Source organism: Rhinatrema bivittatum, chromosome 4 (genome assembly GCF_901001135.1).
Source record: "Rhinatrema bivittatum chromosome 4, aRhiBiv1.1, whole genome shotgun sequence".
NCBI classification, from domain to species: domain Eukaryota; kingdom Metazoa; phylum Chordata; class Amphibia; order Gymnophiona; family Rhinatrematidae; genus Rhinatrema; species Rhinatrema bivittatum.
The window spans coordinates 84150749-84168488 of NC_042618.1; the positions used below are offsets into that span (position 1 = coordinate 84150749).

The window sequence follows — 17740 nt, forward strand, 5'->3', positions numbered from 1 at the left end:
TGTAGAAACCGTACTACTCGAGTCACCGCTGAGCGTCCATGATCGAATGACTTCGCCCGGAGGAGCCAATCGTCCAGGTAAGGATGAACCAAGATGCCCTCCTTTCGGAGAGCTGCCGCCACAACTACCATGATCTTGGTGAAGGTGTGCAGCGCCGGCGCCAATCCAAACGCGAGAGCCGTGAACTGAAAATGCTGGTCCAGAATTTTGAAACGAAGGAAACTGTGGTGGTCCGGGCGGATGGGAATGTGCAGGTAGGCCTCCGTTAAGTCCAGGGAGGCGAGGAACTCCCCCCGATGCACCGCCGCAATCACTGACCGGAGCGTTTCCATGCGGAACCGAACGACTCGAAGGGATTTGTTGACTTCCTTGAGGACTAGGATAGGCCGGAAGGAACCGTCCTTCTTTGGTACGACGAAATAGATGGAATAGTGGCCCGAGCCCACCTCTCCGAAGGGCACGGGCGCAGTAGCGCCTATCTCCCGGAGTCTGTCCAGAGTCAGCTGCACCGCTCCTCTCTTGAGGTCCGAGCCACAGGGGGAAAAGATGAACCTTCCCTGCGGGGGGCGGACAAATTCCAATGCGTAGCCGTGTTTTATGGTATCCAGGACCCACTGGTCCGAGGTGATCCGTGCCCACTCCGCTTAGAAATACGTTAGTCGGTCCCCAATCCTGGGGACAGGGGAGTGGGCGAGACTGGCATCATTGTGAAGACTTGGTATAGGGGTTCCCGGTTCCGGGAGTAGTGCGTGCGGGCCGATGCCCGCGGAAGGCGCGCAACCAGGGCTGAGACCTGGGGGCGGATGGCCGGGAGCCCGTCTGTCTGTAGCCCCTGTAGCGCCGTTGCGCTCTGGCTCTGGTCCGCAGAAGAAGAAAACGCTCTGGATGGTCGAAACCTATCCTCCGGCAGCCGATGAACAGCGTTCTCCCCCAGGGACTTGATGATCTGGTCCAAATCCTCCCCGAAGAGGAACTTGCCCCTGAAGGGAAGAGAGCCCAGACTGGACTTAGAGGACGTATCAGACGCCCAATTGCGTAGCCACAGTAGTCGTCGTGCTGCCACTACCGAAACCATGGATCTTGTGAGGACCCGAAAAAGGTCGTACGAGGCGTCCGCCCCATACGCCACTGCGGCTTCTAGCCGATCTGCCTGGGCAGCCTCATCGGACGGCAGGTTCTGAGACGTGAAGGAGACTAGCCCGCTGGGCAAGCGAACTGCACATCACCGCCCGCATACCCACAGCGGAGACCTCGAAAACCCGCTTAAGGAAAACTTCCAACTTACGATCCTGTGTGTCCCGCAACGCCGCACCTCCCGTCACTGGGATAGTCGTCCTCTTCGTGACCGCCGACACTGCGGAGTCCACCTTTGGGACCTTGATGAGGTCCAGAAAATCTTCGGGGAGCGGGTACAGCTTTTCCATAGCCCGGCTGCTCTTCAGGGAGGCCTCCGGGGTGTCCCATTCCCTGGTGAGAAGTTGTAAAAACGAGTCATGAATGGGAAAAGCCCGAGCCCTCGGCCGGAGTGCCGCCAGGACAGGATCTCCCTTCCTTGAAGAAGTGACGACAGCGGGAGCTACTGGGGCAGGCGGGTCTGGTGGCGGATCCAAATCTAATTCTTGGATGATCTGCGGGATGAGGTCGTCCAGCTCTTCCCTCTGGAAGAGGCGTAGGGTACGCGGATCATCCCCCTCCTGTGTGCCGTCCCCTTGTCCCCCGTCCAGGAGGTCAAGTCCATGTCCCGCTGGGTCTGGCACTGCCCCCACTGCCGCGGGCGTGGATCGGACCCGGGTAGGAAGGCGGGAGGCCCCCACTCCCGGAGGGTCGGGGGGGGGCCGGCGTCGAGGGCGACATCCGAGGGATCTTAGGAGGGGGGGGGTCCCACAGGTGCTTCCAGCCCCTGCAGATAAGCGGTATGCATGAGCAGGATAAACTCCGGAGAGAACCCCGGCCTGCTCGGGTGCGCTTCGGGGGCGGCGTGGTTCCTGCTCCCTGGCTCTGGGTGCTTGGTTCCTGCACCAAAATCGGGGGAACACCCCCGCTGGTAGAGTCCTCCAGGGATCCGTTCTCCCTCGTGGCCTCCAGGGATCCGTTCCCCCTCGTGGCCTGCGCCTCAGGGCGCTCAGAATGTAAAATGGCCGCCGTTCCCGCCAAAAATGGCGGAGTGGCCGGCCCGCACCGCCCGGGCAAAAAAGAGAAATCAGTCAGGGACTGTGAGGTACCTTCCCCCCCGGGAAGGCATCGTGCACAGATGCCCTCCCGGGAAATCCGGGACCCCGGGTCTCCGCAGGCCGCACAGCGGGACGGCCCGCGGCATCGGGATCGCTGCAGGAGAAAAGAAAAAGCCACGGGGGGGGCCACGCGCACAAAGGCGCCGCTGCGGGGGGGCCCGGTCGGCCCGCACTGCCCGCTGTCTGAAAATAGAGGAGGGTGCCGCGGGGGGGCCTTCCTGGCCACACGACCCGCCCCAGACATCTTTCCCTAAATGGCTCAGCAGCCCATGAGGAGCTGTAAAATGGCCGCAGGTGAGGGAGTAAAGAGCGAAGAGGCCGGCTCCACCGGCTTTCGCGGGCACCGGGGGCTGAGCTGTAAAGGAAAAAACTACAAAGGAAAAACAAACTTACCCCTGGCTGCAACGAGAAATAACAGCAAGGCCGCAGAGAAGAGACAAGGAAGATAAGCCACTCCCCAGGAGTTGAAAGAACTCTGCCTTTTTTTTTTTTTTTTTAAACTTAATACAAACTTGATACAAACTTGATCCACAGAAAAAGACAACAACAAGCCATAATCAAGCAAGAAAGTGAAGGAAAAGGAGGGGAAGCCTGATTCCCCTACTCGCATCTGCTGGAGTCAGAAGATACTGGACTCCTGCAGAGGGGGTAGTAGTATATATGGATACGCCCCCTCAAAGCTTGTGCTGACTCCATCTGCTGGATTGGGGACATAACCCACTGTCTGGACTGATCCAGGTACGTACAGGGAACTGCGGCGTAGGCCACCGCGGATTCTATGCGATTTGCTTGCTCAGCTTCCCCCGGAGGCAGATCCTGAGATGTCAACATCTGTTGTACCCAGCGAAGGGTAGCCCTTTGTACCATACAACTGCAAACGGCCGCCCGTACTCCCAATGCTGAAACCTCAAAGATTCGCTTAAGCAACATCTCCAATTTCCGATCTTGAAGATCCTTAAGGGCCGTACCCCCAGTTACGGAGATGGTGGTATGTTTAGCCATGGCAGTGACCGCCGAATCCACCTTTGGCACCCTAAGGAGCTCCAAAGAATCAGCAGGGAGTGGGTAAAGCTTATCCATAGCGCGGCTGACTCTCAGAGTTGCCTCCGGATTATCCCATTCCTTGGATACAAGCTGAAACAATTTATTGTGAAAAGGAAAAGCATGTGAGGGTGTGCGAAGCCCATCTAACTCAAAATCCCCTGGCTGGGAATTCGTTTCAATCTGGGGTATCGGAATTCTTAGTTCTTGAAGAACATGAATGATCAAGGGATCTAATTCTTCTTTATGAAATAACCGAAGTATGAGAGGATCGTCCCCCTCAACTGGGTCAGCTGGGTCCGTACCCCCCACCTCCGTACCAGAATCCGGAACGGGCGGGTCCGGTGAAATAGGGTCCGGAGCTACATGCCTTAAAGGTTTAGGAGGAGGAGGAGGGCCCGGATTTGGGTCCCCTCCCAAGGTAGTAGAGATTTTGCCACGTTTATCTGGGGCAGGAGCACCCTGTTCCCATTCAGCTTCGGCCTCCATATAGGCCTTGTGGAGCAAAAGAACAAACTGTGAGGTAAATGGATGAGGTCTCTTTAAAGAACCTCCCTTGGCTCCCATAGGTGGCAAATCTAGAAGCCCCGATAAACCGCGGGGTCGGTGGGGGCTAAGGTCCAGTGGGGACAGTGGCGGGATGTCCTCTCCCTCCTCAGACGAAACGGCATCGCTATTAGGCTCTCCTAAAATGGCCGCCGAATTTTCCAAATTGGCCGCCGCCCCTGGTACCGGCAGCGAGGACCGCCGCGTTTTGCCCGACGCTGACCGTGTCCCAAGTTGCGGTGAGGGAGCGCTCCCGGCCGCGGCTGACCCCCGCGAGGAGCCCTCACCCCCGGGAAGGCACCGGGAGCAAAGGCCCTCGCGGGAGAGCTGGCGGCCCGGCTCCCCACATGCAGCACAAACTGTTCCTCTGGGCATTTTTTTTTTTTTTTTTTTAAGAAGAAAACGGCACAAAAACGGCGCGAAAAGGGACTGGGTGACAAGCCACCCCTTCCGGAGACCACAGTGAGTAAGGCAGGCAGAGGGAAATTAAAATTAAAATTAAAAATTACCTCGTTTTTTTTTTTTTTTTTTAAACCTGTATAGCACTGCTACCGGCAGCTATGTAAATACCTCACAAGACAAATTTACAGTGGAGCCTGCAGAGGGTGTAGTATCCCCGTCTGACTAACTTCTCCGAGGAATGAAACTTCTCAGGAGGCGGAGAGGGAGAGTGACCGGCCCACCGATTAATTCTCCCCTCCTCTCACTGGGCAGGGAAGAGAGAAAAAAACTCCGGGAAAAGGCTGTAGGGCAGAGCCCTGCCTTGCCTGCTATTGCTCCTATTAACAGTCAGAAAATTACATTGATCTAGTCACAGGATTCCTCAGAAAATCTTAAGTCAAACCTGATAGGGACAACCCCTCCCCAATTTACAGGAGATCAGGAACGCAGGTTATGCTCTCTCATCTGCTGGAGTCAGAGATATACTGAAGGATCGCAGGGTATATCAGTGGTGCCTTTTCAGTTTCTCTCTGACTCCATCTGCTGGACGGGAGGCATAACCCAGCAGTCTGGACTGATCCTGGTACGTACAGGGAACTTCTTAGTTTTTGGGTACTTGCCAGGTTCTTATGGCCTGGATTGGCCACTGTTGGAAACAGGATGCTGGGCTTCATGGACCCTTGATTTGACCCAACATGACATGTTCTTATGTTCTTAAAGTTCTAGAAACTTTGACAGACGTTTTCCATGCCGGGCTCCATCTAATGATATCACCCATGTGTGAAGACTTGCTTGTCCTAACAACTGCAAATCTGATCAGCTGACTTGCTGCTCCCTTTTCCAGAACATTTATGAATACGTTAAGCAGAACAGGTCCCAATGCAGATTCCTGGGGCACTGCACTATTCACTCTTCCCCATTTGGTCTTGCCCTCTGTTTCCTGTCTTTTTAACCAGTTACCAGTCCACAAAAGGATATTGGCTCCTATACCATGACTTTTTAATTTCCTCAAGAGTCTCGCATAAGGGACTTTGTCAAACACTTTCTGAAAAACCAGATACACTATATCAGCTGACTCACGACTCGCATGTTTATTCATGCCTTTCTGGAAAAAAAAGTGTAGCAGATTTGTGAGGCAAGACTTACCTTGGTTAAATCCGTGTTGGCTCTGTCCCATTAAACTGTGCCTCTCTATGTGACCTGTGACTTTTCCCAGCACTGACTGCTCTCTTTGCTCTCAGTTGTGTACTCTTCTCAGTAACCTTTGCACCAAAACAGGTATTCTCCTGGTTTTTTGTCTTCGAGCATTATTTCCCTGCAATCAACTCTCTTTTCATGTCCAAGGTTCTCTGCTACTGGTTTAAAATCTGATCTCTCTCAAATTGTCACTGCCCCACCTTTTCTAATTCTGAATGGTTTTGCATTATTCTTTTGCATGCGATATTGTGAGGCATCATACGAAATCTGGAAACAGCGGCTCTCTGTACACCGAGTAAGGCGGGTGGAGGGTAGACATTAAAGCTGAATTCACTTCCTCTTCTCAGCCCCAAAGACCCTGACATGGAGAGGGACCACAAAGGTCATTTCAGCGAGAGTAGAAAGGGAATATGGCAGGAAACTAAAGCCTCTTCAGCTTAAGGCATGCGCTGTGGTTTCTGCACAGCCCTCACAACCGAGAGGAAAAATACAAAAGCTGTGAATTAGAAACCACTCTGGCAGGAGGCAAAGTCGCACTTTCAACCACAGTCTCATGAGCCTCTGACCACAGCACAGAGACAGCAAAAACAAGGCTGCGGCATGGTGCCAGTACCAGGTGAGGCGTGGACACATCCCCTCCTCCAGGATGGTGCAGGTGGCGTGGTGTGGTATGCAGAATAGCTCTGCCGCAAAACAGCCCAGAGCTAGGAACGTGGCACCAGCACCTCTCCATCCCCTAATATGACAGCTCAGAGCTAGTAACGTGGCACCAGCACCTCTCCATCCCCTAATATGACAGCTCAGAGCTAGTAACGTGGCACCAGCACCTCTCCATCCCCTAATGTGACAGCTCAGAGCTAGGAACATGGCACCAGCACCTCTCCATCCCCTAATATGACAGCTCAGAGCTGGGGGGGGCACCAGCACCTCTCCATCCCCTAATATGACAGCCCAGAGCTAGTAACGTGGCACCAGCACCTCTCCATCCCCTAATATGACAGCTCAGAGCTAGGAACGTGGCACCAGCACCTCTCCATCCCCTAATATGACAGCCCAGAGCTAGTAACGTGGCACCAGCACCTCTCCATCCCCTAATATGACAGCCCAGAGCTAGGAACGTGGCACCAGCACCTCTCCATCCCCTAATATGACAGCCCAGAGCTAGTAACGTGGCACCAGCACCTCTCCATCCCCTAATATGACAGCCCAGAGCTAGGAACGTGGCACCAGCACCTCTCCATCCCCTAATATGACAGCTCAGAGCTAGTAACGTGGCACCAGCACCTCTCTCCATCCCCTAATATGACAGCCCAGAGCTAGGAACATGGCACCAGCACCTCTCCATCCCCTAATATGACAGCTCAGAGCTAGGAACGTGGCACCAGCACCTCTCCATCCCCTAATATGACAGCTCAGAGCTAGGAACGTGGCACCAGCACCTCTCCATCCCCTAATATGACAGCCCAGAGCTAGGAACGTGGCACCAGCACCTCTCCATCCCCTAATATGACAGCTCAGAGCTAGGAACATGGCACCAGCACCTCTCTCCATCCCCTAATGTGACAGCTCAGAGCTGGGGGGGGCACCAGCACCTCTCCATCCCCTAATATGACAGCTCAGAGCTGGGGGGGGCACCAGCACCTCTCCATCCCCTAATGTGACAGCTCAGAGCTGGGGGGGGGGGCACCAGCACCTCTCCATCCCCTAATATGACAGCTCAGAGCTGGGGGGGGGGGCACCAGCACCTCTCTCCATCCCCTAATATGACAGCTCAGAGCTGGGGGGGGCACCAGCACCTCTCCATCCCCTAATATGACAGCTCAGAGCTAGGAACGTGGCACCAGCACCTCTCCATCCCCTAATGTGACAGCTCAGAGCTAGGAACGTGGCACCAGCACCTCTCCATCCCCTAATATGACAGCTCAGAGCTAGGAACGTGGCACCAGCACCTCTCCATCCCCTAATGTGACAGCTCAGAGCTAGGAACGTGGCACCAGCACCTCTCCATCCCCTAATATGACAGCTCAGAGCTAGGAACATGGCACCAGCACCTCTCCATCCCCTAATATGACAGCTCAGAGCTAGGAACGTGGCACCAGCACCTCTCCATCCCCTAATATGACAGCTCAGAGCTAGGAACGTGGCACCAGCACCTCTCCATCCCCTAATATGACAGCTCAGAGCTGGGGGGGGCACCAGCACCTCTCCATCCCCTAATATGACAGCTCAGAGCTGGGGGGGGGGGGCACCAGCACCTCTCTCCATCCCCTAATATGACAGCTCAGAGCTGGGGGGGGCACCAGCACCTCTCCATCCCCTAATGTGACAGCTCAGAGCTGGGGGGGGGCACCAGCACCTCTCCATCCCCTAATATGACAGCTCAGAGCTGGGGGGGGCACCAGCACCTCTCCATCCCCTAATATGACAGCTCAGAGCTGGGGGGGGCACCAGCACCTCTCCATCCCCTAATGTGACAGCTCAGAGCTGGGGGGGCACCAGCACCTCTCCATCCCCTAATGTGACAGCTCAGAGCTGGGGGGGGGGGCACCAGCACCTCTCCATCCCCTAATGTGACAGCTCAGAGCTGGGGGGGCACCAGCACCTCTCCATCCCCTAATGTGACAGCTCAGAGCTGGGGGGGGGGGGCACCAGCACCTCTCCATCCCCTAATATGACAGCTCAGAGCTGGGGGGGGGCACCAGCACCTCTCCATCCCCTAATATGACAGCTCAGAGCTGGGGGGGGCACCAGCACCTCTCCATCCCCTAATGTGACAGCTCAGAGCTGGGGGGGGCACCAGCACCTCTCCATCTCCTAATATGACAGCTCAGAGCTGGGGGGGGCACCAGCACCTCTCCATCCCCTAATGTGACAGCTCAGAGCTGGGGGGGGCACCAGCACCTCTCCATCCCCTAATATGACAGCTCAGAGCTGGGGGGGGCACCAGCCCCTCTCCATCCCCTAATATGACAGCTCAGAGCTGGGGGGGGCACCAGCACCTCTCCATCCCCTAATGTGACAGCTCAGAGCTGGGGGGGGCACCAGCACCTCTCCATCTCCTAATATGACAGCTCAGAGCTGGGGGGGGCACCAGCACCTCTCCATCCCCTAATGTGACAGCTCAGAGCTGGGGGGGGCACCAGCACCTCTCCATCTCCTAATATGACAGCTCAGAGCTGGGGGGGGCACCAGCACCTCTCCATCCCCTAATGTGACAGCTCAGAGCTGGGGGGGGCACCAGCACCTCTCCATCCCCTAATGTGACAGCCCAGAGCTAGGAACGTGGCACCAGCACCTCTCCATCCCCTAATATGACAGCTCAGAGCTAGGAACGTGGCACCAGCACCTCTCCATCCCCTAATATGACAGCTCAGAGCTGGGGGGGGCACCAGCACCTCTCCATCCCCTAATGTGACAGCTCAGAGCTAGGAACGTGGCACCAGCACCTCTCCATCCCCTAATGTGACAGCCCAGAGCTAGGAACGTGGCACCAGCACCTCTCCATCCCCTAATATGACAGCTCAGAGCTAGGAACGTGGCACCAGCACCTCTCCATCCCCTAATATGACAGCCCAGAGCTAGGAACGTGGCACCAGCACCTCTCCATCCCCTAATATGACAGCCCAGAGCTAGGAACGTGGCACCAGCACCTCTCCATCCCCTAATATGACAGCCCAGAGCTAGGAACGTGGCACCAGCACCTCTCCATCCCCTAATATGACAGCTCAGAGCTAGGAACGTGGCACCAGCACCTCTCCATCCCCTAATATGACAGCTCAGAGCTAGGAACGTGGCACCAGCACCTCTCCATCCCCTAATATGACAGCTCAGAGCTGGGGGGGGCACCAGCACCTCTCCATCCCCTAATATGACAGCCCAGAGCTAGGAACGTGGCACCAGCACCTCTCCATCCCCTAATATGACAGCCCAGAGCTAGGAACGTGGCACCAGCACCTCTCCATCCCCTAATGTGACAGCTCAGAGCTGGGGGGGGCACCAGCACCTCTCCATCCCCTAATGTGACAGCTCAGAGCTGGGGGGGGGGCACCAGCACCTCTCCATCCCCTAATGTGACAGCTCAGAGCTAGGAACGTGGCACCAGCACCTCTCCATCCCCTAATGTGACAGCTCAGAGCTAGGAACGTGGCACCAGCACCTCTCCATCCCCTAATGTGACAGCTCAGAGCTAGGAACGTGGCACCAGCACCTCTCCATCCCCTAATATGACAGCTCAGAGCTGGGGGGGGCACCAGCACCTCTCTCCATCCCCTAATATGACAGCTCAGAGCTAGGAACGTGGCACCAGCACCTCTCCATCCCCTAATATGACAGCCCAGAGCTAGGAACGTGGCACCAGCACCTCTCCATCCCCTAATGTGACAGCTCAGAGCTGGGGGGGGCACCAGCACCTCTCCATCCCCTAATGTGACAGCTCAGAGCTGGGGGGGGGGGCACCAGCACCTCTCCATCCCCTAATATGACAGCTCAGAGCTAGGAACGTGGCACCAGCACCTCTCCATCCCCTAATATGACAGCCCAGAGCTAGGAACGTGGCACCAGCACCTCTCCATCCCCTAATGTGACAGCTCAGAGCTGAGGGGGGCACCAGCACCTCTCCATCCCCTAATGTGACAGCTCAGAGCTGGGGGGGGGGCACCAGCACCTCTCCATCCCCTAATGTGACAGCTCAGAGCTAGGAACGTGGCACCAGCACCTCTCCATCCCCTAATGTGACAGCTCAGAGCTAGGAACGTGGCACCAGCACCTCTCCATCCCCTAATATGACAGCTCAGAGCTGGGGGGGGCACCAGCACCTCTCTCCATCCCCTAATATGACAGCTCAGAGCTAGGAACGTGGCACCAGCACCTCTCCATCCCCTAATATGACAGCCCAGAGCTAGGAACGTGGCACCAGCACCTCTCCATCCCCTAATATGACAGCCCAGAGCTGGGAACGTGGCACCAGCACCTCTCCATCCCCTAATATGACAGCCCAGAGCTAGGAACGTGGCACCAGCACCTCTCCATCCCCTAATATGACAGCCCAGAGCTAGGAACGTGGCACCAGCACCTCTCCATCCCCTAATATGACAGCCCAGAGCTGGGGGGGGCACCAGCACCTCTCCATCCCCTAATGTGACAGCTCAGAGCTGGGGGGGGCACCAGCACCTCTCCATCCCCTAATGTGACAGCTCAGAGCTAGGAACGTGGCACCAGCACCTCTCCATCCCCTAATATGACAGCTCAGAGCTGGGGGGGGCACCAGCACCTCTCCATCCCCTAATGTGACAGCTCAGAGCTGGGGGGGGCACCAGCACCTCTCCATCCCCTAATGTGACAGCTCAGAGCTAGGAACGTGGCACCAGCACCTCTCCATCCCCTAATGTGACAGCTCAGAGCTAGGAACGTGGCACCAGCACCTCTCCATCCCCTAATGTGACAGCTCAGAGCTGGGGGGGGGCACCAGCACCTCTCCATCCCCTAATGTGACAGCTCAGAGCTGGGGGGGGCACCAGCACCTCTCCATCCCCTAATGTGACAGCTCAGAGCTGGGGGGGCACCAGCACCTCTCCATCCCCTAATGTGACAGCTCAGAGCTGGGGGGGGGGGGGCACCAGCACCTCTCCATCCCCTAATATGACAGCTCAGAGCTGGGGGGGCACCAGCACCTCTCCATCCCCTAATATGACAGCTCAGAGCTGGGGGGGGGCACCAGCACCTCTCCATCCCCTAATATGACAGCTCAGAGCTGGGGGGGGGGGGGGCACTAGCCACCCTCACCCTCCAAACACCGAAGGCTGGGGGAGCCTGAGAGGACTCCAATGTAAGACGCACATGGCAAGTGTCAGGCTCTGCTGCAGACTGTAAAATATAGGACATGAATACGCAGACCCTAATAAGCAGCAGCTTCTCCTCTCATTCAGCGGGGCACACTGAGCCTCGCGTCCTCCTCTCCCTCCCCCCACACTGTGCGGAAAGGCACTTTCTGGAGAAGCACGCTCAAGGTTTAACTCTCTTTCTTCAGCCGAGTAACAATTATATTTCCTGTCACTTTAATCTAGGCTGTAATTATCTGTTAGTGAAGTAAGCGAGGTTTCCAGCTCAGACAGACATCAGCCTCCTCTCTCCGGAAGAAACGGCTCACACTCTCACCTGCATTCACAACAGGCTGGTCCTGCAGTGCAAAGGCCGCTGCTTTCACGAAAACGGACATGAAGCCGAGTTTCAGATTGTGTTTCTTTAGGAAAGCATCTTTGTGCCGGGCTCTCATTTCCTGGATGTTACTGCAAACAAAAGAAAACGGCCATGAAATCCACTGGACGGTTCCTGCACCCGCCCCCCCCCCCCCCCCCCGATACTGGAGAAAGGAGGGGTGGAGGGAAAGGAGGAGTGTGCCAGAGGGAAAATGGGGGAGGAGGGGGCAGGACAAGAGGAAGAGAGGCGCACAGGGCGTTCGCCTGGAGTGAAGTCCCCGGTGCAGCCTGGTGACTCCTTTCCCATCGATGGCATGCACCTGTCTCCTGCCACACAATCTGCTCGCCTGGAGAATCGCGGGAAACCAAGCCCTGCTGCTGCCGCCAGAGAGCCCTCGCACATTAACTACTGCAACAGCAAACAAGTCCCATACATGGGCTGGGGTTTGAAGAAGACTCTTGAACACAGTTGGATTAACTATGGAAAAGCCTCTGTGAGCTCCTGAGAGGCTCAGAATAAAAGACTTAATTCATGTGATGCAAATCTAATCATGTGATGATTAGATTTGCAGGAAGATTTGTTACTGGGGACGGTGAAGCCTGAATTTGTGCAAGAATTTACAATAAAAACAAAATGGTGTCTTTTAATGCCTCCACAACGTGAAAAGTCTTCCAGAGACTGGGCCTGCGGGGAATGCATTATATTAATCTAGAGTTATATGGAAATCTTACACATATGTGCTGATATATAACTGAACTGTGAACCAGTTTTGTCCATGACCTTTGATATTGTAATGGAGGGACCCCATGTTCCCCTTCTTGTATGGCCAGGACCAGACTAGATGCCTTAAAACCCCAGAGAGAGGGGGAGTCCGCCCAGCCGTGTTCAGGAGGCCCCGTGTCTCCAGGAGAGGCAGCTCCTGGAAATCTATGCTGACCCAGAGCCCAGGGAGTGGGAAGTGGACTGCCAAGGCAGGCAGTCATCCAATTATACTGAAATGCTGTAACTTGAATAAAGTTTTACCTGTATTAGAAAAGGCTTTGTGCCTGCAGCCTGGGAAACACCGCTCGGTTTCCCACAGATATTAATAAAAATATAAGAACAAATGACATGGCAGTGTAAAAACAGGTAAAAGGGGAGATCTCAATGAGCGTCAGCCACTGTGGAGGCTCAGCGTTTTATTTATTTATTTATTTATTTTTCTGTACCGGCATTCGATTTGCCATATCACATCGGTTTACATATAACGAGTGGTCTAAGGCGAGCCTTGTGATGACCTGATACAGTAGAACAGCTTAATTGGATAACTAGCTAGGTACAAATAATAGTTATATAAGATACTATTATAGATATAATATGCTTAACAACATGACTTTTTACAGAATGAAATCAAATTTTACACACACAGGAAAAGGAAACAGCCATAAAATTACAGACACACTGAATCCAATAGCAGTTTCCAGGGGAACTGCTGGAGATCGTGATTCTCGCGTTCATGTTTGCTGGTGAATCTGTGTTAAGGATGGAGAAGTCAAGGAAAGAAACCCAGACAGTTTATCTGCAAAATATAAATGGCCTGCAGAACACTGCTGAGTAATCCCGCAAACATGTGGTGTAGCAATGTTTTGTGCAACCCTAGTTGCCACTTCTCTAGACTTGAAACATGATGCATTAAGCTTTCTTAACATATAGAAAGACATGGTTTAATGGAACAAAGTCAGCATGGCTTTACCCAGGGCAAGTCTTGCCTCACAAATCTGCTTCACTTTTTTGAAGGAGTTAATAAAAATGTGGATAAAGGTGAACAGGTAGATGTAGTGTACTTGGATTTTCAGAAGGCGTTTGACAAAGTTCCTCATGAGAGGCTTCTAAGAAAACTAAAAAATCATGGGATAGGAGCCGATGTCCTTTCGTGGATTGCAAACTGGCTAAAAGACAGGAAACAGAGAGTAGGAGTAAATGGACAATTTTCTCAGTGGAAGGGAGTGGACAGTGGAGTGCCTCAGTGATCTGTATTGGGACCCTTACTTTTCTATATATTTATAAATGATCTGGAAAGAAATGCGACGAGTGAGGTAATCAAATTTGCAGATGATACAAAATTGTTCAGAGTAGTTAAATCACAAGCAGATTGTGATAAATTGCAGGAAGATTGGGCATCCAAATGGCAGATGAAATTTAATGTGGATAAGTGCAAGGTGATGCATATAGGGAAAAATAACCCATGCTATAATTACACAATGTTGGGTTCCATATTAGGTGCTACAACCCAAGAAAGAGATCTAGGTGTCATAGTGGATAACACATTGAAATCGTCGGCTCAGTGTGCTGTGGCAGTCAAAAAAGCAAACAGAATGTTGGGAATTATTAGAAAGGGAATGGTGAATAAAACGGAAAATGTCATAATGCCTCTGTATCGCTCCATGGTGAGACCGCACCTTGAATACTGTGTACAATTCTGGTCGCCGCATCTCAAAAAAGATATAATTGCGATGGAGAAGGAACAGAGAAGGGAAACCAAAATGATAAGGGGAATGGAACAACTCCCCTATGAGGAAAGGCTGAAGAGGTTAGGGCTGTTCAGCTTGGAGACGAGATGGCTGAGGTCTACTAAATAATGAAAGAACTTGAATGGGTAAATGTGAATCGGTTATTTATTCTTTCAGATAATAGAAGGCTTAGGAAGTACTCCACGAAGTTAGCAAATAGCTCATTTAAAACAAATTGGAGAAAATTCTTTTTCATTCAACGCATAATTAAGCTCTGGAATTCATTGCCAGAGGATGTGTTTACAGCAGTTAGTGTAGCTGGGTTTAAAAAAAGTTTGGATAATTTCTTTAGGAGAAGTCCATTAACTCTATTAATCAAGTTGACTTAGGACAGTGATGGCTAACCTATGACACGCGTGTCAGAGGTGACACACAGAGACGTTTTTGGCTGACACGCGCATTTCGTGGACTATTGGGAAATTTTTTTTTTTAATCGGCTGTGCCGAGCTTTTTTTTTTTTTTTTTTTAATTGGCTGCGCCAACCCTTTAAAATTAATTTTTTAGTATCCCCCCACCCTCTGGACCCCTCCACCCCCCCCAACGCCCCCGGGCGCAGGGAGGCTCATGCAGCTCAGCGATAGGCAGGGCCGTGGTGAGGCTCACGTCACCACGGCTCGAAGAAAAAGATCACATTTAAACGCGCTGATGCTCCTCCTCCTTCCTGCCTGTGCGGCCCCGGAAGTAAACGTTGCTGGAGCCGCGTGGGCAGGAAGGAGGAGAAGCATCAGTGCGTGCAGAAGAGAAGTGGCGCTTGCGCTTACGGGCCGCCGCGAATCCCAAATTGAGTGGCCCGAGAAGAGGAAGAGGCCCGGTAGCAGGGCCGCCGCGGCCCGAGAAGATTAGGGCCACTGCAGAGCCCATCCTGCGGCGACCCATGAAGAGGAGGCCCAGAGGTGAGAGAGGGTCTGTAGAGGGTGTGTGTGTGCGATGAGATGAGTTGAGAGATTGTGTGTGAGAGTGAGGACCTGAATGTTTGCAGAGACTGCATGTGACAGTGAGAGAGAGCGTGTGTGTGTGAGAGTGTGTGTGTGTGTGAGAGTCAGACAGCATGTGACAGTGAGAGAGAGCGTGTGTGTGTGAGAGTCAGACAGCATGTGACAGTGAGATCCTGTGTGTGTGAGAGTGCGTGTGTGTGTGAGAGTCAGACAGCATGTGGGAGTGAGAGAGAGCGGGTGTGTGTGAGAGTGCGTGTGTGTGTGAGAGTCAGACAGCATGTGACAGTGAGAGTATGTGTGTGTGTGTGTGAGAGAGAAATGCATGTGAGAATGAGAACCTGACTGTGTGTTTGAGGGAAGAAGATGGAGAGAAAAGAAACAGAAAAAAAGACAATATAAAAGGAATTGGCAAAAAAACTAAGAAAGGGAAGGTGGAAAAAAAAAAGCCTGTGACCAACCAATTAGAAAACTAAGATCAGACAGCAAAGGTAAAACAAAATAAATTACTTTTTAGTGTTTGGCACATGTAATCTTTGGTAATGTGCAAGAATAGCACTTTCTCTATGCAGATCTCACAATGTACGAGATGTAGGTTATAAAGTAGTATTCATGCGTGCATGTCTGCAAGCTGCACGCACATCTCTTACGTGCGCCACTCTGTTACAGCTCCTCGTTAGGTGCAGGAGTCTGGTGACTCTTGATAGGGCTCACTCTGATGACACGGATCATTGTAAGGGGCACTTTGTTACAGCTCCTCGTTAGGTGCAGGAGTCTGGTGACTCTTGATAGGGCTCACTCTGATGACACGGATCATTGTAAGGGGCACTTTGTTACAGCTCCTCGTTAGGTGCAGGAGTCTGGTGACTCTTGATAGGGCTCACTCTGATGACATGGACCATTGTAAGGGGGCACTTTGATTTGGGGTGAGTTTTCTGGAGGTGGGTTGGGGTTAGGGGGGTGGTGTAAGAAACATTCAGAGGTAGCCAATGTAAAATTGACATTAAATAATTTTTGACTTTATAAGTGATGAAAAGGAGTTGATTTGTAGAATGCAGCTAGCAGAGACTGCAGTGTACAAATCAACTCCTCTTGTTAGAATTTCCACAATACAAGCAGCTTCTAACGCCAATGAAACTAGTTCTTAATACTCAAAAAAATGAAATTATACTGCTGAATCGCAAACTACTCCTCAGTACGCCAATTTCTTTAGTAACTGATAATATGACTATTGAATTGTCTGCCCATGCTCGTGACCTAGAAGTACTTATGGATGGGAATTGAATATGAAGAAACACATTAGTATTAATATCTATTTCTTTTACAGGAAGTACAACAATCAAGATCATATATTAAAGACACTAAACATTGCTCTTGAAAATTGATTCCATTCAATTTGATCCAGAGGCAATGTTTCTTGTCACATTGGACATTAGGTCGCTTTATATGAAAATGCCACAGTATAGCGAATCAGTACTGGAATGTAGACCTAGACCACAGAGGATACCAACCTTTTTCTTTAATTGTCAGCAGAGATCGCTCTTACGTGGAATTACTTGTTATTTTTAGGCAAGTTTTATCTCCAGAAGCATGGCATAGCAATGGGCGCTATGATGGCTCCTAGTGTAGCCAACCAGCAATTTTGAGGAAAAATATTTATATCAAGCAAAATGGTTCCAGTATATTCGATTATATTCAAGGTACATTGATGATATTATCTTCTTGTGGACTTCTTCTTTATCCAACCTCCAATTGTTCATTAAATGGCTGAACTCTCTGGATGGAAATCTTCAGTTTATGATGGAATACCACACAGTCCAGATATCCCTTTTGGACATTTTAATATTCAAGAAAAATCACAAATTGTAAACTATTTATAGAAAATCGATGGATCGTAATCGATTATTAAGATTTGATAGTTTGTATTTTGTCCACGATCTTTTGTTTTTGTTGAACATAAGAAATTGCCATACTGGGTCAGACTGAGGGTCCATCAAGCCCAGCATCCTGTTTCCAACAGTGGCTAATCCAGGCTACAAGTACCTGGCAAGTACCCAAAAACTGCGTCTAAAGAATCGGGAGACCTTCGCATTGTGAGATGCGGCCAGCAGGTCGATGGACGGGCGGCTCCAGCGATCTACCAGTAGCTGGAAAGCTCTGGTCAACAACACCCATTCTCTTGGATCTAGACTCTTCCTGCTGTGGAAGTCTACTCTGATGTTGCTTTTTCCTGCAATGTGGGAGGTCGAAATACCATGTAGATTTAACTCCACCCATTCCATAAGGAGATCTATTTTCAGAGACACTTGATGGCTTTTGGTTCCTCCCTGGCAGTTGACATAGGCTACCGTTGTTGCGTTATCAGACATTTATTTATTTATTTAAAATCTTTTCTATACCGTCACACGGTTTACATGTAGGCACATGAATTAATGTAGGTGAATGCGTACTATAGTACATTCTAACAGGTGCTACCAAAGGTTCAGTTACAAAATATCGTTAAAGACAATCAATTGTTTAGTGAAGTAGGTAATGACCAGGTTTACCTATAAGGTACTGTTCACGGGTAAAATTCATATTCATAGTGTTTACAATTATGTTTATTGTG

The 17740-nt window shown here is 51.8% G+C and overlaps 1 protein-coding gene across 1 annotated transcript in view; it reads right to left on the reverse strand.

Annotated features, from left to right (window-relative positions):
• The window catches only part of DLST (dihydrolipoamide S-succinyltransferase), a gene marked incomplete at its 5' end in the record, with an annotated part of 166900 nt that overhangs the window by 69304 nt on the left and 79856 nt on the right, over nucleotides 1-17740 (reverse strand). Inside the window, one exon of the mRNA XM_029598424.1 lies at nucleotides 11610-11740. Coding sequence (XP_029454284.1) covers nucleotides 11610-11740 — 131 coding nt within the window. The remainder of the gene's footprint in view (nucleotides 1-11609; nucleotides 11741-17740) is intronic.